The sequence below is a fragment of the Musca domestica genome, unplaced genomic scaffold (genome assembly GCF_030504385.1).
Source record: "Musca domestica strain aabys unplaced genomic scaffold, Musca_domestica.polishedcontigs.V.1.1 1, whole genome shotgun sequence".
Lineage (NCBI taxonomy): Eukaryota > Metazoa > Arthropoda > Insecta > Diptera > Muscidae > Musca > Musca domestica.
This window is the reverse complement of record NW_026712114.1, coordinates 51,132,234-51,146,882: the sequence shown is the minus strand read 5'-3', so window position 1 is coordinate 51,146,882 and position 14,649 is coordinate 51,132,234. Positions and strand designations below refer to the sequence as shown.

The window sequence follows — 14,649 nt, the reverse complement described above, 5'->3', positions numbered from 1 at the left end:
GTTTCTTTATTTTGTAACATACCTGTTTCGAGAATGCGACTCCAGTGCAAGGGATTGCAACACACATACACTGGGTCGCGTTCGTTTGGACATACGGGTAAGCGTTTCAGCTGTGAGGAATTGTTCAAATCTCGCCACAAAAACAGGCGACACACTATCACATACGGTTCTTCGCCGAGTATTTCGGCACGACGCATCAAGATGCAATTGGTTTGATATGTTGTCACGCTGTTGGACGAGCACGCTGCCGCCGTCGACGACTTTGTTGTGGGTTCGTGACGCGATTTCACAGCCTTTAACAAGCTGGTTATTTGACGGGCCTTGAGTTCTTTCATTAGAGCATCGAAATACGTTTTCGCCGACGTGGCCATGTTTTTCGAGTTTTCGTAGCTTTCCTTGTTGCAGGGCATGGTGGAATTGTTGTTGTTGTTGGCCACCGTCGTCGTTGTCATCGTTGTGGTGGGGTTCAGGCTGAAGGGATCGTGGTTGGTACTGCTTGTTGCGGTCACAATGGAATTGGAGGAACCAAAACCTCCGCCACAACAATTCCTGAGTATTTTTGCTGCGGTGGCAGCAAACGAAGTTGTTGCCGAGGTCAGGGTTGTTGCCGAATTGACAAGGGTCGTGGCAACGGGATTGAGGGAAATGTTCGTTTTCGATTGCGCACGCCTTGGTGTGGTCACTGTTCGCTCCACCATCCTGGATAGATCCTTCGTCAGATGAAAGGTACTGGTGCTGTTGGTGGAGGAGGTGGTGGTGTTGTTGCTGCTGCTGCTGCCTGAACTGATCTCGTTCAGTTTTTCGTACTCGTCGACGTGCATTATGTCGCCAGTATTTACGTAGCTGTAGCCACCTGGCCTCTGGCCGTAACCGGTTTCGGACTCGGTCGCCGACAGTGATGTTTCCGTTTCTCCGTCCGTTACATAGGCCTGCGGCTGGCGAAACGTTTGACAATAGTCTCGAGGATTCACACAGTCCATGTCCACGGCCGTGGCACTGTAGGGCGGCGGGGGTGTGCTCAGTTGCGGCCGCAGCGACATGGTGCTGGAGCTCTCGCCAGAGACATCGCAATAGAAGGTCTGCTGCCTCGACAGTGACCGCTCCGATGCGTGAGGGTGGTGTTGAGGTGGAAGGCGATGCGGCGGTGGTGGCTGTCTGGTCGTCCCACGTACAGGTGTTGTTAGGTTTTTTGACGCATAACGCCATAGTTCTTTCTTCTCGCTTTGAAATTTCATGGAGAGACATTAAATGTAGCGGTAACATCGATCTTATCCTATTTGCATTATTCGCCTTAACTAATTGGATTGGTTTTGTATTTCGATACGGGCGACGGTGGTGGTGGTGGTTGCGGGTGTCTGGAGTCGTATGTAGCCCGTTCCTTTTTCGTTTGCCGAACAAAATTTTTCTTTTTTTTTGGTTTGTTTGTTGGTTCTTGCTGTTAACAACCTTTTCACTTCAATGGTTGAACACTCAGTGAAGAGGGCAATTCCGCTTCCGCAAAAAATACGGAAAAATTTACTATCGCGTTTGTTTTCTTTTTTGTTTCGATTCCACGAACGAACGTAATGAGAGCAAGTTTTTGCAATTGAACTCTCTCGGGACTTGCTCTCTTTCCGATACAATTTTACCTCAATTCCGTAACGAGAGACGCGTTCGATTTCACGAATTAGCACTATAGCGGGGAGTAAAATACGACGATTCAACGAAATGTTTGCACTTTCTCAACAAACGAGAGAGAGAGAGAGCGCGCGCGCGATCACGATCGATTCGATACACAATAAATAATATTCCTGTAATTGAACGAAAAAAAAGAAGAAAAAATATAAAATCAACAAAAAAACAATTATCGTTTTTTGTGGAATTAAAACATAATTCAAAAATTGCTGCTAAAAAGTATCCAACTTAATTATTGAAATTACGAATTGATTGATAACTCATGGCGATCAATTTTCATAAAAAACTACCCAAAATTTAGAGTAGTGAAACAACTGAGTGATTGACCGAAAATCAAACCCCCCAACGAAACGGCTGAAGTTTGAATTTTAAAATTTTCCACGAGATTCAGTGATAAGGCTGATTTTTTCTTTTGAAAATTCGTATCAAAAGGGTACGAAAGATGCTGAAATGTACTAAAAACTGAATTTTTTGCAATGGACAGACGGCTAGAATTCTAGAATTTGAATTAAAATTTAATGATGAAGTGCAGGATACTTGCACCAAAGGATTTATGGACATTCGAAGTTAAAGGTTACGAAAAGTTCTAAAATGGTACTAAACTTCTAAAATGGTACCATTTGGAAATTTGGTATGGGAATCAAGGTTGGAATGTAAGTCAGTATATTATACAGGGTTGTCCATATTCGACGGACCCATCTGGCAATGCCATAACTTTTGACAGAGATGTCACATCGCTTAATGACATACCGCGTTTGAAGCGTCAGTCCAAGCAGATTTTTACCATGAACCAATACAGGCCACGCGAGCGCTCTGAAATTGTTGAAATTTACATTCAATTGTGAAAAAAAAAAATGTGAGAAGTGCGCCTTCTAAGAACGCCATTAAGCGTTTATACGAAAAATTTCGACTGGTCGAAATCATCGACCAAGGCGATCGGCCGAGAATATCGCTGTCGTACGAGCCAGTGTTGAGAGGTCCCCAAGAACATCCCAAAAACGCCGTTCTCAGCAGTTGGGCATGGCTTGGTCCACTTTACAACGGATTATTCGCATTGATTTGCATTTGTTCCCGTACAAAATTCAATTGACGCAAAGAATGTTGCCCGCCGGACAAGCCTCGTCGATTGGAAGGTCCGTCGAATATGGGCAACCCTGTATGAAGGTGATTTTGGAAATGTGTACGAAGAGTGCGGTACGGTACTAAATTTGGAACAGTTTGGCTTTGGGTGAACGGATGAAGCCAAAATTTTGATATTCTTAATTAGCGAGGGAGCTTTTGGGCTATGCGTTCTTGAAGTGGACGAAAAGTACTATATTTGGTACAATTTGGTAATGGGTAATTTGATATTTGGCATGAGGGTCGCTATTCTTGTGTAGTCTTGACTATGGAGGTGGCTTTCGGTGGCAATTGTATGAAAAGTACCAAGTGGTACTAAACTTTATCTTGGTTGAGGGGATAGTGATACAATTATGGAATTCGTTATTTAGATTACTGATGCTGTCTGCGTTTGAGATTTAGCAGTAATTTATAAATGCGTCCTATTTGTACAAAAAGTACTAAATGGTACGAGATTTGGTATTCCGTGAGGAGATACAGCTGGAATCCTCAAATTTGATATAGATCTCACTGTTGGTGTCCGTGGTTAAGATATAAAGCTGGTTTTCTGTAAATATGTACAATAATTGTACGAAAAGTTCTAAATAGTACTAAATATGCTATCGAATGTAAGAATAGAGCTAAAATACTGAAATGTGGTATTAAGGTCGCTGTTGCTATCTCGGTTTGAGATATGAAGGTGGTTTTGGAAATGTCTACTATAATTGTTCGAAAAGTACTAAGAGGTCGTTGTGGTGGTGGTGGTGGTTTTGCCAATGCATACTATAACTGTATAGGGTGAGATGAAATAACTGCGACCAACTTCAGACTGTTGTCTTTTCTAAGCCACTCGTCCGACAGCTGCTAAAATTATTCCAGCGACAGCTCATTATAGTGTTTACGTACAAAAGCATTTCGATGAGAATTTTCCAGAAAAAATGTTGTTCGTGATGGAATTCAAGCGTGATAGTGTGATTTCTATTTATTTGGCCGGAAAACCAGACGTGGCTATCGTTAGAGCACTCCAGCATTGAAATGTATATAAATTTTTTGTGTCCCGTACCATCGCTCGATATCGTGAAACGGAGGCGTAACCAGATATCAAGGAAGTGGACAGAAACATGAGCAGAAATGGTTCGAAAAGTAAAAAAGCAACTTGATAAAATTCTCGTCGCAGTGGCCTGAAAATGCCTCGTGAGCTGAACATATCGCAATATTCCATTCGGCAAATATTGAAAAATGAGCTGGGTGTAAAGCCATTGACATTCCAAAAAGTGCAAGAACTTACACCGCAACAGAAAGAAAATAGACTCAAAAGAGCTAAAGAGTTGCTTCGCTTGGCCGAAAGTGGTGAACTGCAGAATTTGGTTTTCTCTGATGAGAAAACTTTCGTTGTCCAGCAGTTTGTAAACAAACAAAATGACGTCAGCTAAAAATGTACACCTTCGGTTGGCCACCAGAACTCAAGCGCCGGCCATGGTGGTGATGAGGGCCGCCATAACAACCGATGGTCGCTCTTCGCTCATATTAATCGACCGTGGCATCAGAATACATGCCGAATATTATCGCGAAAATATCCTGGAGGGTGTATTAAAGCCTTGGAAACGCAAACATTTTGCCCGCAGACCTTGGACATTCCAACAGGACTCAGCACGATCACACTTAGCACGCGCCACCCAAGAATGTTTACAAAATGAGGTTCCTCGCTTCATTTCCAGCGCACAATGGCCATTAAAATCTTCGGATACAATCCGATTAAATATTAATTATTATATTTTGGAAAACAAGGTTGGCACTAAAAAATACCAAACTATCGATCACCTCAAGCAAGCGCTTCACCAGGAATAGGCCAAAATACCGCAGAGCAACATTCGGGCAGCGTTTGGCGTGGTTTCATTGGCCGTTTGAAGGCCATAATTCGTGCCAAATGTGACCAATTCGAACAATTCCAAACTTAATTTAAAATTTGATGCTATTTCCGGCATTTTTTGCTTCCATTCTATAAAATTAAAAAAAAAAACAAGTAAGCAAAGGCTATAGTCGTGCGGGGCCGACCATGTGATACCCTATATTTATATTCAGATCGATTTTGGAAGTTTTCTCTTTTGAAATTATGTCACGGAGCACTGACCTGACCAGGGATATTTGCCCAATAACGAAATCAGCATAAAAAAGCCAGAAGATCACCTTTTGTGTATATCGGATATCACCTGTAAGTAATGCTGGTATTTTTTCAAAGAAAAGTAGTGGTCCATTCTACTCGCTGTCCTAATCTCGAACTTCATGCGAGATTTTGTGTCCTTTGGTTTCAATTTGTGACCTTTATAACGGCTGCAAAATCAGGAACAATTTTAGTTGTTGGTCCATTTCAACCTCCAAATATATTGCGGACACCTTTAAAACCAATATGTCTATCCCTTCTGAGCCTCACACTACCCTTGTGAAAATTTTCGTAAGGATCGGATAATAATTGCAATCTGTATATAACCCCAACATGTGTTGTAAGGTGAAAAATATTACAAAATGTACACCTCAGTATTATAAGTCAAATGGAAAAAATCGCATGCGATAAAAAATATGAAAAAATAAAAGATTTAGATTTTATTCTTTTATGCCAGGAAGGCATTCAGAATTGACAAAATTTGTCAAAATCGGTCCAGCCATTCTTGAGATATAAGCATTTTAGCTAACATCCCCTTCCTTTGTTTATAGACATTGTATATATTTCGCTATATATATCCGATATATTTACTATCAGCATCTACGTAACGGTCAGAATTGACCTGTTCGTCTTTTTGTGATTTCGCCGGGTCTAAAAATATTCGCGGTTTAATGCAAAATTTGACTTTTATTTAACACAAATGTTATAGTCTTTTTTACCCACTAAATATTACCCGATGAACATCAAAATCGGAAGGCTTCTGCTCAGCCCTAAGCTTTAGCCCCATGCTAATTTCTCCGTCGATTGGTCCATAATTGCGACCTGTAGAGCAACGGCAAAATCAGGATTTTTTTCAGTTTTTGGTCCATTTCGAAATATTGTGCGATCATCTCCAAAATAAATAGGGTTCTATTCTGACCTTATCCCCACCTCCATTCTAAATTTCGTGAAGATCGGGCCATAATTGCGACCTGTAGAGTGATTACAAATTAACATGGACAGACGGACAGACGGACGGACATACATAGCTAGGTCGACTCAGCTCGGCGAGATAGGAAGATCCATATATACTTTCCTATGTGGGAAATCAATATTTCGAGGTGTTACATAATTTTTGGCCCAATCAAACTTATAATACCCCCAACACATAGTGTTGTAGGGTATAAAAATTAAAAATTATGGCGTTTGCCGTTGTTGCAGTCTTTTTTTTATCTCACCCTGTAATTGTACGAAAAGTTCTAAATAGTACTAAATATGGTATTGGGTGAAGGAATATAGCTAATATCCTGAAATGTGATATTGAGGTCTCTGTTGGTATCTGAGATATGGAGGTAGTCTTGGAAATGTCTACTATAATTGTTCGAAAAGTACTAAACGCTACAAAATGTGTTTGTGGTTGAGAGAAGGAGCTGATTTTATATAAGCGTACTATTATTGTACCAAATGGTACTAAATTTGTTAACGGGGGAAATTACAGAGCTGAAATTTGATATTAAGGTCACTGTTGGTATCTGAGGTGGAAATTTGATTGTTTTGAAAAAGAATACCATGATTATTCAAAAGGTACTCAATGCCACAAAATTTGGTATTGGGCGAAGGCATAGAAGTGAAATTCTGAAATTTGATATTGATGATTGAAATTGAGACTGTTCAAAAGAACATATTTTACTAACACATTTTTAATTTTGTTTTTATTATTATTTTATTCTATGTCAGCATATAACTGACCTATATAATTATTGTTTGCCTTATGCAGGCCAATAGCCTAAATAAAGAAACACCTCGATTGGTTTCACATTGCATGGGTTATTGGCTGAAGTAATTTATTGCTTAGTTAACTTTAAATGCTAGTTTTAATGAATTCAAAAATGTATAAATAGAAAGCAAAAATAAATTTTCTTGGTAGATTACAAGAAATTGTAAACATACCAAGGTTACACAATTCAAGTGTTGTGTATATCTGCTTTAATTAATATTAATAAACATTTTTTGGTGACCCCGACGTGATCCTGACAAGGATTACTTGATTCACTCATAAATTTCGAATTTCCCCCCACCAGTGGTAAGGAATTTGAAATATTTATTTGTGAAAGGAGCTAGTTACGTACAACTAGTAGCACCATCTAAGAGCCAGAAACATCTGGAGAAGAAGCCAGTACCTACATCAAGAATCTGAATCAACTGATAGCTAATCACCGTAAGGCGGATACAGTATGGATCTAGCTACAGTAATCGAGCAACAACAAGCAGCAATTGCCGAGTTGAGGAAGGCAATTGCGAACGTAAAAAAGGCTCCATTGGAAAGAAGAACGGTGGAGTTCTACAGCAAAAAGCTCAAGGAAATGGAAGCACTCTGGGCAGAGATCGATCGCAATGAAAACAAAATTCGTGCAGATCCTGCGGCAGAGTCACATCTCCATATCACCAATAACGAATACCAAGTCATTGGTGAAGAGTACAGAGCTGCAATCGACAACATCGAGGCAGACATCAAAAGGGGCAAAGAACAAATGCCTCAGAAACCGCTTCCCGCAACAAGGGAGGGGGTGCAAAAACAATCAGGCCAGTTTACTGCAACCAGCAGCGTGACTGCATTAGTGAGACGTCAGAGGGCTCTAATGCAGTCCATACAAACGTTAATAAGGGGCAATTCAGGCCAAGCTGCTCCCTGTCAGACAGTGGCTGCAATTGAAAAACTGTGGACACACGTGGAAGATATCCACTTCAAAATGTTCGAGGACTTTGATGACCCAACGTTGGTGGGGTACGATGCATCAGCCTACGTTCTCTTAGAGGAAGAGACGTTAAAGTTCAAAGAAAAAATATCGACGCTAACACAGGTCGATCATTCGTCGTCTCAGCAGAGATCAGGCGGAAACTTGGCAAATCAAGTTAATCTGCCAAAAATTACAATCCCTCAATTTAATGGGGATTATTCGAAGTGGCAGACGTTTGCTGACATTTTTGGGAAAATGATCAACGAGCAAGCCTTGCCACAAGTGCAAAAAATGTGGTATCTCAAGGCCAACGTGACTGGGGAAGCCGAGAAACTCATAAGGCACCTCGAGTTGACCGAGGCGAATTACGACATTGCCTGGAAGACACTCCAAGACAGGTACAATAACAAGAGAGCTCAAGTGTCAACTATACTTGAGAGAATGCTAAACCTGCCCAACATGTCTGGCGATAGCAGATCAGTGAAGGACTTTCATGATAGTCTTCATGAATCGTTATTGGCATTGGAGGGTCTTGGAGTAAGGCCAAAGGAATGGGATCCACTCTTAATCCACATCCTAACAAAGAGGATGGACAAGACTACTCATGTGTTGTATGAGCAGTCGATTGTAGATTCGAAAGAACTCCAAACGATGGATCATTTCATGAAATGTTTGAGGAGTCGTTTCGAATCATTAGAAGCTGTCAATGGGATTCAGAAGAGCAAACCGTCAGCAACGACTGCTTCCACCACGATCCGTAGATGTCACATGTGCAAAGGTGACCACCCCCTATATTACTGCAAACAGTTCTTGGCAATGACAGTGCCCGAAAGACAGAAATGGGTTGCTAGACACAAGATGTGTCTAAATTGCTTCAAGGATGACCATCAGGCAAAAACGTGTACAAGTGGGAAGTGCAGGAAGTGTCAACAAAAACACAATACACTTTTGCATTTTTCAACGAGGCCACAAGTAGAGAACAAGTCAGCAGATTTGTCGGTTCAACAGCCGCCAACAGTAGCATCGGCGAATAGATCCCAATCATACGTACTTCTTGCAACCGCACGTGTTGCGATCAAGGCAAATAATGGAAGAAGCTATGAGTTTAAGGCGATTCTGGATTCCGGTTCACAAATTAATCTGGTGTCAGAGCGACTAGTGCAGAGGTTGGGTATCGAACCCATTCAAACATCTCTCTGTATCGAAGGTGTTGGAGGTAGATCAAGAACCGCAAACCACAGGGTCAACGTGGAGCTTAAGTCACTCACCAGCAAATTCAGAACACGCCTAGAAGCCTTTGTGTTACCAAATATAGTGCCACCCCAACCAAGCACTGAGATCGACATCACATCATGGCCTATTCCAGAAAACATAAAACTAGCAGATCCCTATTTTTATCAAACGACCAGGATTGACGTACTACTTGGAGCAGAGTTCTACTTCAACCTGATTCTCTCACAAGAACTTCGAATGTCCAAAGAGCTTCCTATATTGAAGAACTCAAAACTAGGATGGATTGCTAGTGGAAGAGTTCAGGCTGAATCAGAAACTGTGACATGCGCCGTTTTCGGAGAAGATGAACATGCTTTAGAAGATTTATTAAAGATGTTCTGGGAACAAGACGATGTTTGTGAAGACCAGAACTTGACAATAGCAGAGGAACAGTGTGAAAATCACTTCAACCAAAATACAACAGTGAATGAGAATGGTCGGTTTGTGGTGCGATTACCGTTTGCAGACGGCCCTGAGAAAATTTCTGAATCCTTGAATATTGCAGCATCAAGATTCTTTGCGTTGGAACGTCGCTTATCTAAGGATGCAAGTCTTCACGAGCAGTATGCTAAATTTATGAAGGAGTATGAGGATCTGGGACATATGACGAAAATACAATCAAGAGAGGTGCGTGGTAATCATTACTATATCCCGCATCATTGTGTCCTACGCCCAAATAGCAGCACAACAAAACTGAGGGTTGTGTTCGATGCGTCTTGCAAGTCATCATCTGGATGGTCACTCAATGATATTTTGCATTCAGGTCCCAGGGTTCAAGGAGATCTGTTTGGAATGCTGTTGCGGTTTAGACTGCCGAGATTTGTGTTTACAACAGACATTGAAAAGATGTACAGACAAGTGCTAGTCGACAAAAGAGATCGCAAATATCAACTAATCGTATGGAGAAACACTCCAGACAAGGAACTCGAACATTACATGTTGAATACGTTAACATATGGCATCTATTTTGAAGGAATTGGAATCACAAAAGTAGTAACAGCAGAGTGGAAACTGATCACTTATTATGATCTTTCCCCATTTTGGGCAGATATGGATGGCTTTTCTACCGGGATAGGAACCCTTCAGAAGTTGTGTAAGATAGCAGTTGAGAACAGAAGCTGTGAGATACTTTCAGAAAATCTTATTCAAGTACAAAAGCAGTTGGAATCAAATACACTGAACATATTCCCCAGGCGCATCAGGAGAGGAGCTCTAAACATAGTCGGGAACCTCGCACACTCGTTATTTGGTGTCTTGGATTCGGAATATGCGGAGCAAATGACTGTGACAATTGAGAAGGCAAATGAAGACAAGCAACATTTGTTGGATCTTCTAAAAAATCAGACATCTATTATTGACATAATTAGAAAGGACGAAGATACGAGCCAAAGGAACTTCGGCAACATGCAAGTGGAGATGAACCTTTTGGCAAATAAGGTGAAGAAAGAAGAAGATGTTGTAAAGACAACACAATCAATTATGTTTCTCACTTCACAGCTCATGCTACTTTCATCAAGGTTGAAACATATAGAAGATAACTTAATCGACGTTTTAACGGATGCTCATCATGGTCGGATAAGTCCGTTGCTACTTACGCCACATCAATTGCTACAAGAGCTCCAAACCATCAAGGCTCACATTCCTCCATCTCGTGCTCTACCCGTTCGCGAAGATAATGTTTCGGATTTCTTCAAATTAATGAAGAGTAAGGGAAGGGTTATTAAGAACCATATCATATTCGAGATTCGCCTTCCATTAGTGGATCTCCAGCAGTATGATTTATTCAAAATGATCCCCGTACCTATGCTACGATCCGGTCGATTTATTTCAATAGCTTTGAAATCAACATTATTGGCAGCTAACGTCCATCGGGATGAGTTCATATCGCTAACCGCAGAAGAAATGAACAGCTGCATACATACCACAAATGACGTTTTTATTTGCGACAACCAAGCGAAATTTAGCAAAGGCGATCGATCACATTTATGCGAGGTGATTTTCTTATTGAACAAATCGTCAGAAGCGTGCGACTTGCAATCAACCATGCACCACCAAACTTGGAGACAAATGGAACAAAAGAATAAATGGATGTTTACTCTAGGCAATTTAACAGAATTGTCCTTTGTTTGTGGTACAAAAATGACACACCTGGAGGTGCAAGGAGCTGGAACTTTAGAAATTGGGCCAGGCTGCATTTTCAAAGACAACACATTTACAATATACGGTCACTACGAAAACAAAACAACAGTGCACACATCATATCTGAGACTTAAGCCACTGGATTCCATAATCTCAAGCAGTAAGCTTGTCTTGCTCAACAAAACATTAAACAGCACCTATGAAACACATGCTGCTGAACTCGTCACCTTACACCAACAGCTAAAAACTATTGAAATCGGACGCCTTCCACAATTAATGAAATCGACGGCCATTCACCATCATACCATCAGCTATCTAGCTCTTTGCATTGGAATTGGAGTAGCCATATACGTCATTGTCAAGTTTCGGCACCACAGAACTTCCAATGCAAAGAGCTAGATAGCTGATAGATAGAGACATTGGAATAGGTATGGTCAGAAATATTGGATGTAGGCCCATTTTGCAATGGTTTACTAATATCCTCCTCGATAAACTTCAAAATGAAAGATTTGAAACATTTTCTAAATATGAAAATATGTCACCCAAAAAAAATATATTCATTACTAGCTACTAGTTTTACTTTCACATACATATGAATATGTACGTATGAATGTGTCTAGGCACTTTGGGCTAGCGTGAGTGGCGCGGCAATCGAGTGGCGCCAACAAACTATTTTATCAAATAAGAACTGAAAAAAAAAAAAACTAAAACAACAATATGTTACGCGCCGACTGACTTGATGTCATGGTTGAAATAGTTTTGTTATTTTGCGACAATAGTTCATTCTTCGGCGATGTTGTGAGGTGACAACAATAAAAAAAACCCGGTAACTACTTTGCCCTCTAATCAAATGGACGGCCATCAAAACTAGAAATAGTATCGAACGAGCCATGACTACTACCGTTACTGTGAGTCAAGGGTGTCTGTCTGTCTGCCCGCTATTACCACTTACATTGCCTGGAGCCAGAGATGGACATTTGGGTTTTGAAAGCGGGTGGTGGATGAACGGAAGGCACACATTCGAACTCATAATGCAATTCAATCCCAAAGAAATGCATGCTCGTACACGAGAATTGTAAATGAGTCTTTAGAAGACAAGTTGTTTGTTAAATTGCCTTCATCAATTCGAGCACCATCAACTTGTCAATGTTGCTGTTGTTGTTGTTGTTTTTGTATTAATGTCTTCTTGGTATCTTCACATGCCAGCCGGTCGTCTGGCCGGGTCTGTCGTCTTCGTTGTTGGTAAGAATAACGATGATGATGACGACAGCGTCAGCGACAACGGCGATGTTGGTTGTCTCATATATGTATGCAGAACCCCTATCTATGCATTTAGCTGACTACATACCAACCCAACATTTCATATGTCGATTTGTCTAGTCGAAGGTATTTTTTAGCTCATACATTTGTTAGGGTGGTGGTGCACCTCTGTTCTCTTTTGAGGTAAGAAAAAACCCAGTAACAACTGATCAAACTGACAGAAAGGACTGAGTCATTATGGACTTTTTTATACCCTCCACAGTATGGAGGGTATATTAAGTTTGTCATTCGCACCTCCTCCACTCCACAAAGTATATATTTTCTTGATCAGCATGAAACTCTATGTCGATTTAGCGATGTCCGACCGTCTCTCCGTCTTTGGAAATCACTCTAACTTCCGAACGAAATGAAGTAGGTTGATAACACTTTACTCAAATGTATATTATGTCTGCAGGACTTTTGGTATTGAAAATGGGCCATATAGGTCCCAGTTTTGGTATAGCCCCTATATAATGGTACCTCCCTATTTTCGGTATTTTCGTGAGTTAAGCTACATTACATTACATCACGGCAAATATTTCAAATTTGGTATCCGAAGTTCGCAATAGATGCTACAGCCTAAGACAGAAAATTGTCGGTGCAGGTCCAGGTCTTCGTATAGCATCCATACAACAGTACCTCCCGATATTCGGTATTTTGATGATTTTAGCGACATTATTCACCGGAATTGTTTCAAATTTAGTATTCGAAGTTCGTAATGGATACTTCAGCCTATGACAGAAAATTGTCGGTGCAGGTCCACGTCTTCGTATAGCCTCCATATAACGTAACCTTCCAATATTCGGTATTTTAATGATTTTAGCGACCGGAATTGTTTAAAATTTGGCATTTGAAGTTCGCAATAGATACTACAGCCTAAGACAGAAAATTGTCCACGTCTTCGTATAGTCCCCATATAACGGTACCTCCCGATATTCGGTATTTTGTTGATCTTAGCAACAATATTCACCGGAATTGTTTCAAATTTAGTATTCAAAATTCGTAATGGATACTTCATCCTATGACAGAAAATTGTCTGAGCAAGTCCACGTCTTCGTATAGGCCCCATATAACTTAACCTCCCGATATTCGATATTTTGATAATCTTAGCGACATTATTCACCGGAATTGTTTCAAATTTAGTATTTAAAGTTCGTAATGGATACTTCAGCCTATGACAGAAAATTGTCTGTGCAGGCCCACGTCTTCGTATAGCCCCCATATAACGGTACCTCCCGATATTCGGTATTTTGATGATCTTAGCGACATTATTCACCGGAATTGTTTCAAATTTAGTATTCGGAGTTCGTAATGGATACTACAGCCTAAGACAGAAAATTGTCGGAGCAAGTCCACGTCTTCGTATAGCCCCCATATAACGTAACCTCCCGATATTCGGTATTTTGATTATTTTAGCGACATTATTCACCGAAAGTTATTCAAATTTGGTATTTGAAGTTCGTAATGGATACTTCAACCTATGATAGGAAATTGTCGGTGCAGGCCCACGTCTTCGTATATCCCCCATATAACGTAACCTCCCGATATTCGGTATTTTGATGATTTTAGCGACATTATTCACGAAAATTGTTTCAAATTTGGTGTTTGAATTTCGTAACGGATACTTCAGCCTAAGACAAAAAATTGTCTGTGCAGGTCCACGTATTCGTATATGCCCCATTTAACGGCACCTCCCGCTATTCGGTATTTAGATGATTTTAGCGACATTATTCACCGGAATTGTTTAAAATTTGGCATTTGAAGTTCGCAATAGATACTACAGCCTTACACAGAAAATTGTCCGTGCAGGTCCACGTCTTCGTATGGCCCTTATACAATGTAACCTCCCGATATTCGGTATTTTGATGATTTTAGCGAAATAATTCACTGGAATTGTTTCAAATTTGGTATTTGAAGTTCGTAATGGATACTACAGCCTATGACAGGAAATTGTCTGTGCAGGTCCACGTCTTCGTATATCCCCCATTAAACGTAACCTCCCGATATTCGGTATTTTGATGATTTTAGCGACATTATTCACCGGAATTGTTTCAAATTTGGTGTTTGAAGTTCGCACTGAATACTACAGCCTATGACAGAAAATTGTCTGTACAGGTCCACGTCTTCGTATAGCCCCTATACAACGGTCCTTCCGTTATTTCGTATCATTTGCATTTAGAGTTTCCACCCTAATACATTCGATTATTACTTATTTGTAGCTGTTGTAATTGTTTCCTCTATCCTTTCTCCCTACATTTCCTCGCCGAAATGTGTTTTATGTCGTCGTGT

At 40.6% G+C, this 14,649-nt stretch overlaps 1 protein-coding gene across 1 annotated transcript in view; it reads right to left on the bottom strand.

Moving 5' to 3' along the window:
- Nucleotides 1-14,649, bottom strand: part of LOC101898538 (mothers against decapentaplegic homolog 6) — a 99,826-nt gene that overhangs the window by 72,788 nt on the left and 12,389 nt on the right. Inside the window, exon 2 of the mRNA XM_005181972.4 lies at nt 23-1,790. Within this exon, the coding sequence (XP_005182029.2) occupies nt 23-1,235 (1,213 nt within the window). The 5' untranslated portion in view covers nt 1,236-1,790. The remainder of the gene's footprint in view (nt 1-22; nt 1,791-14,649) is intronic.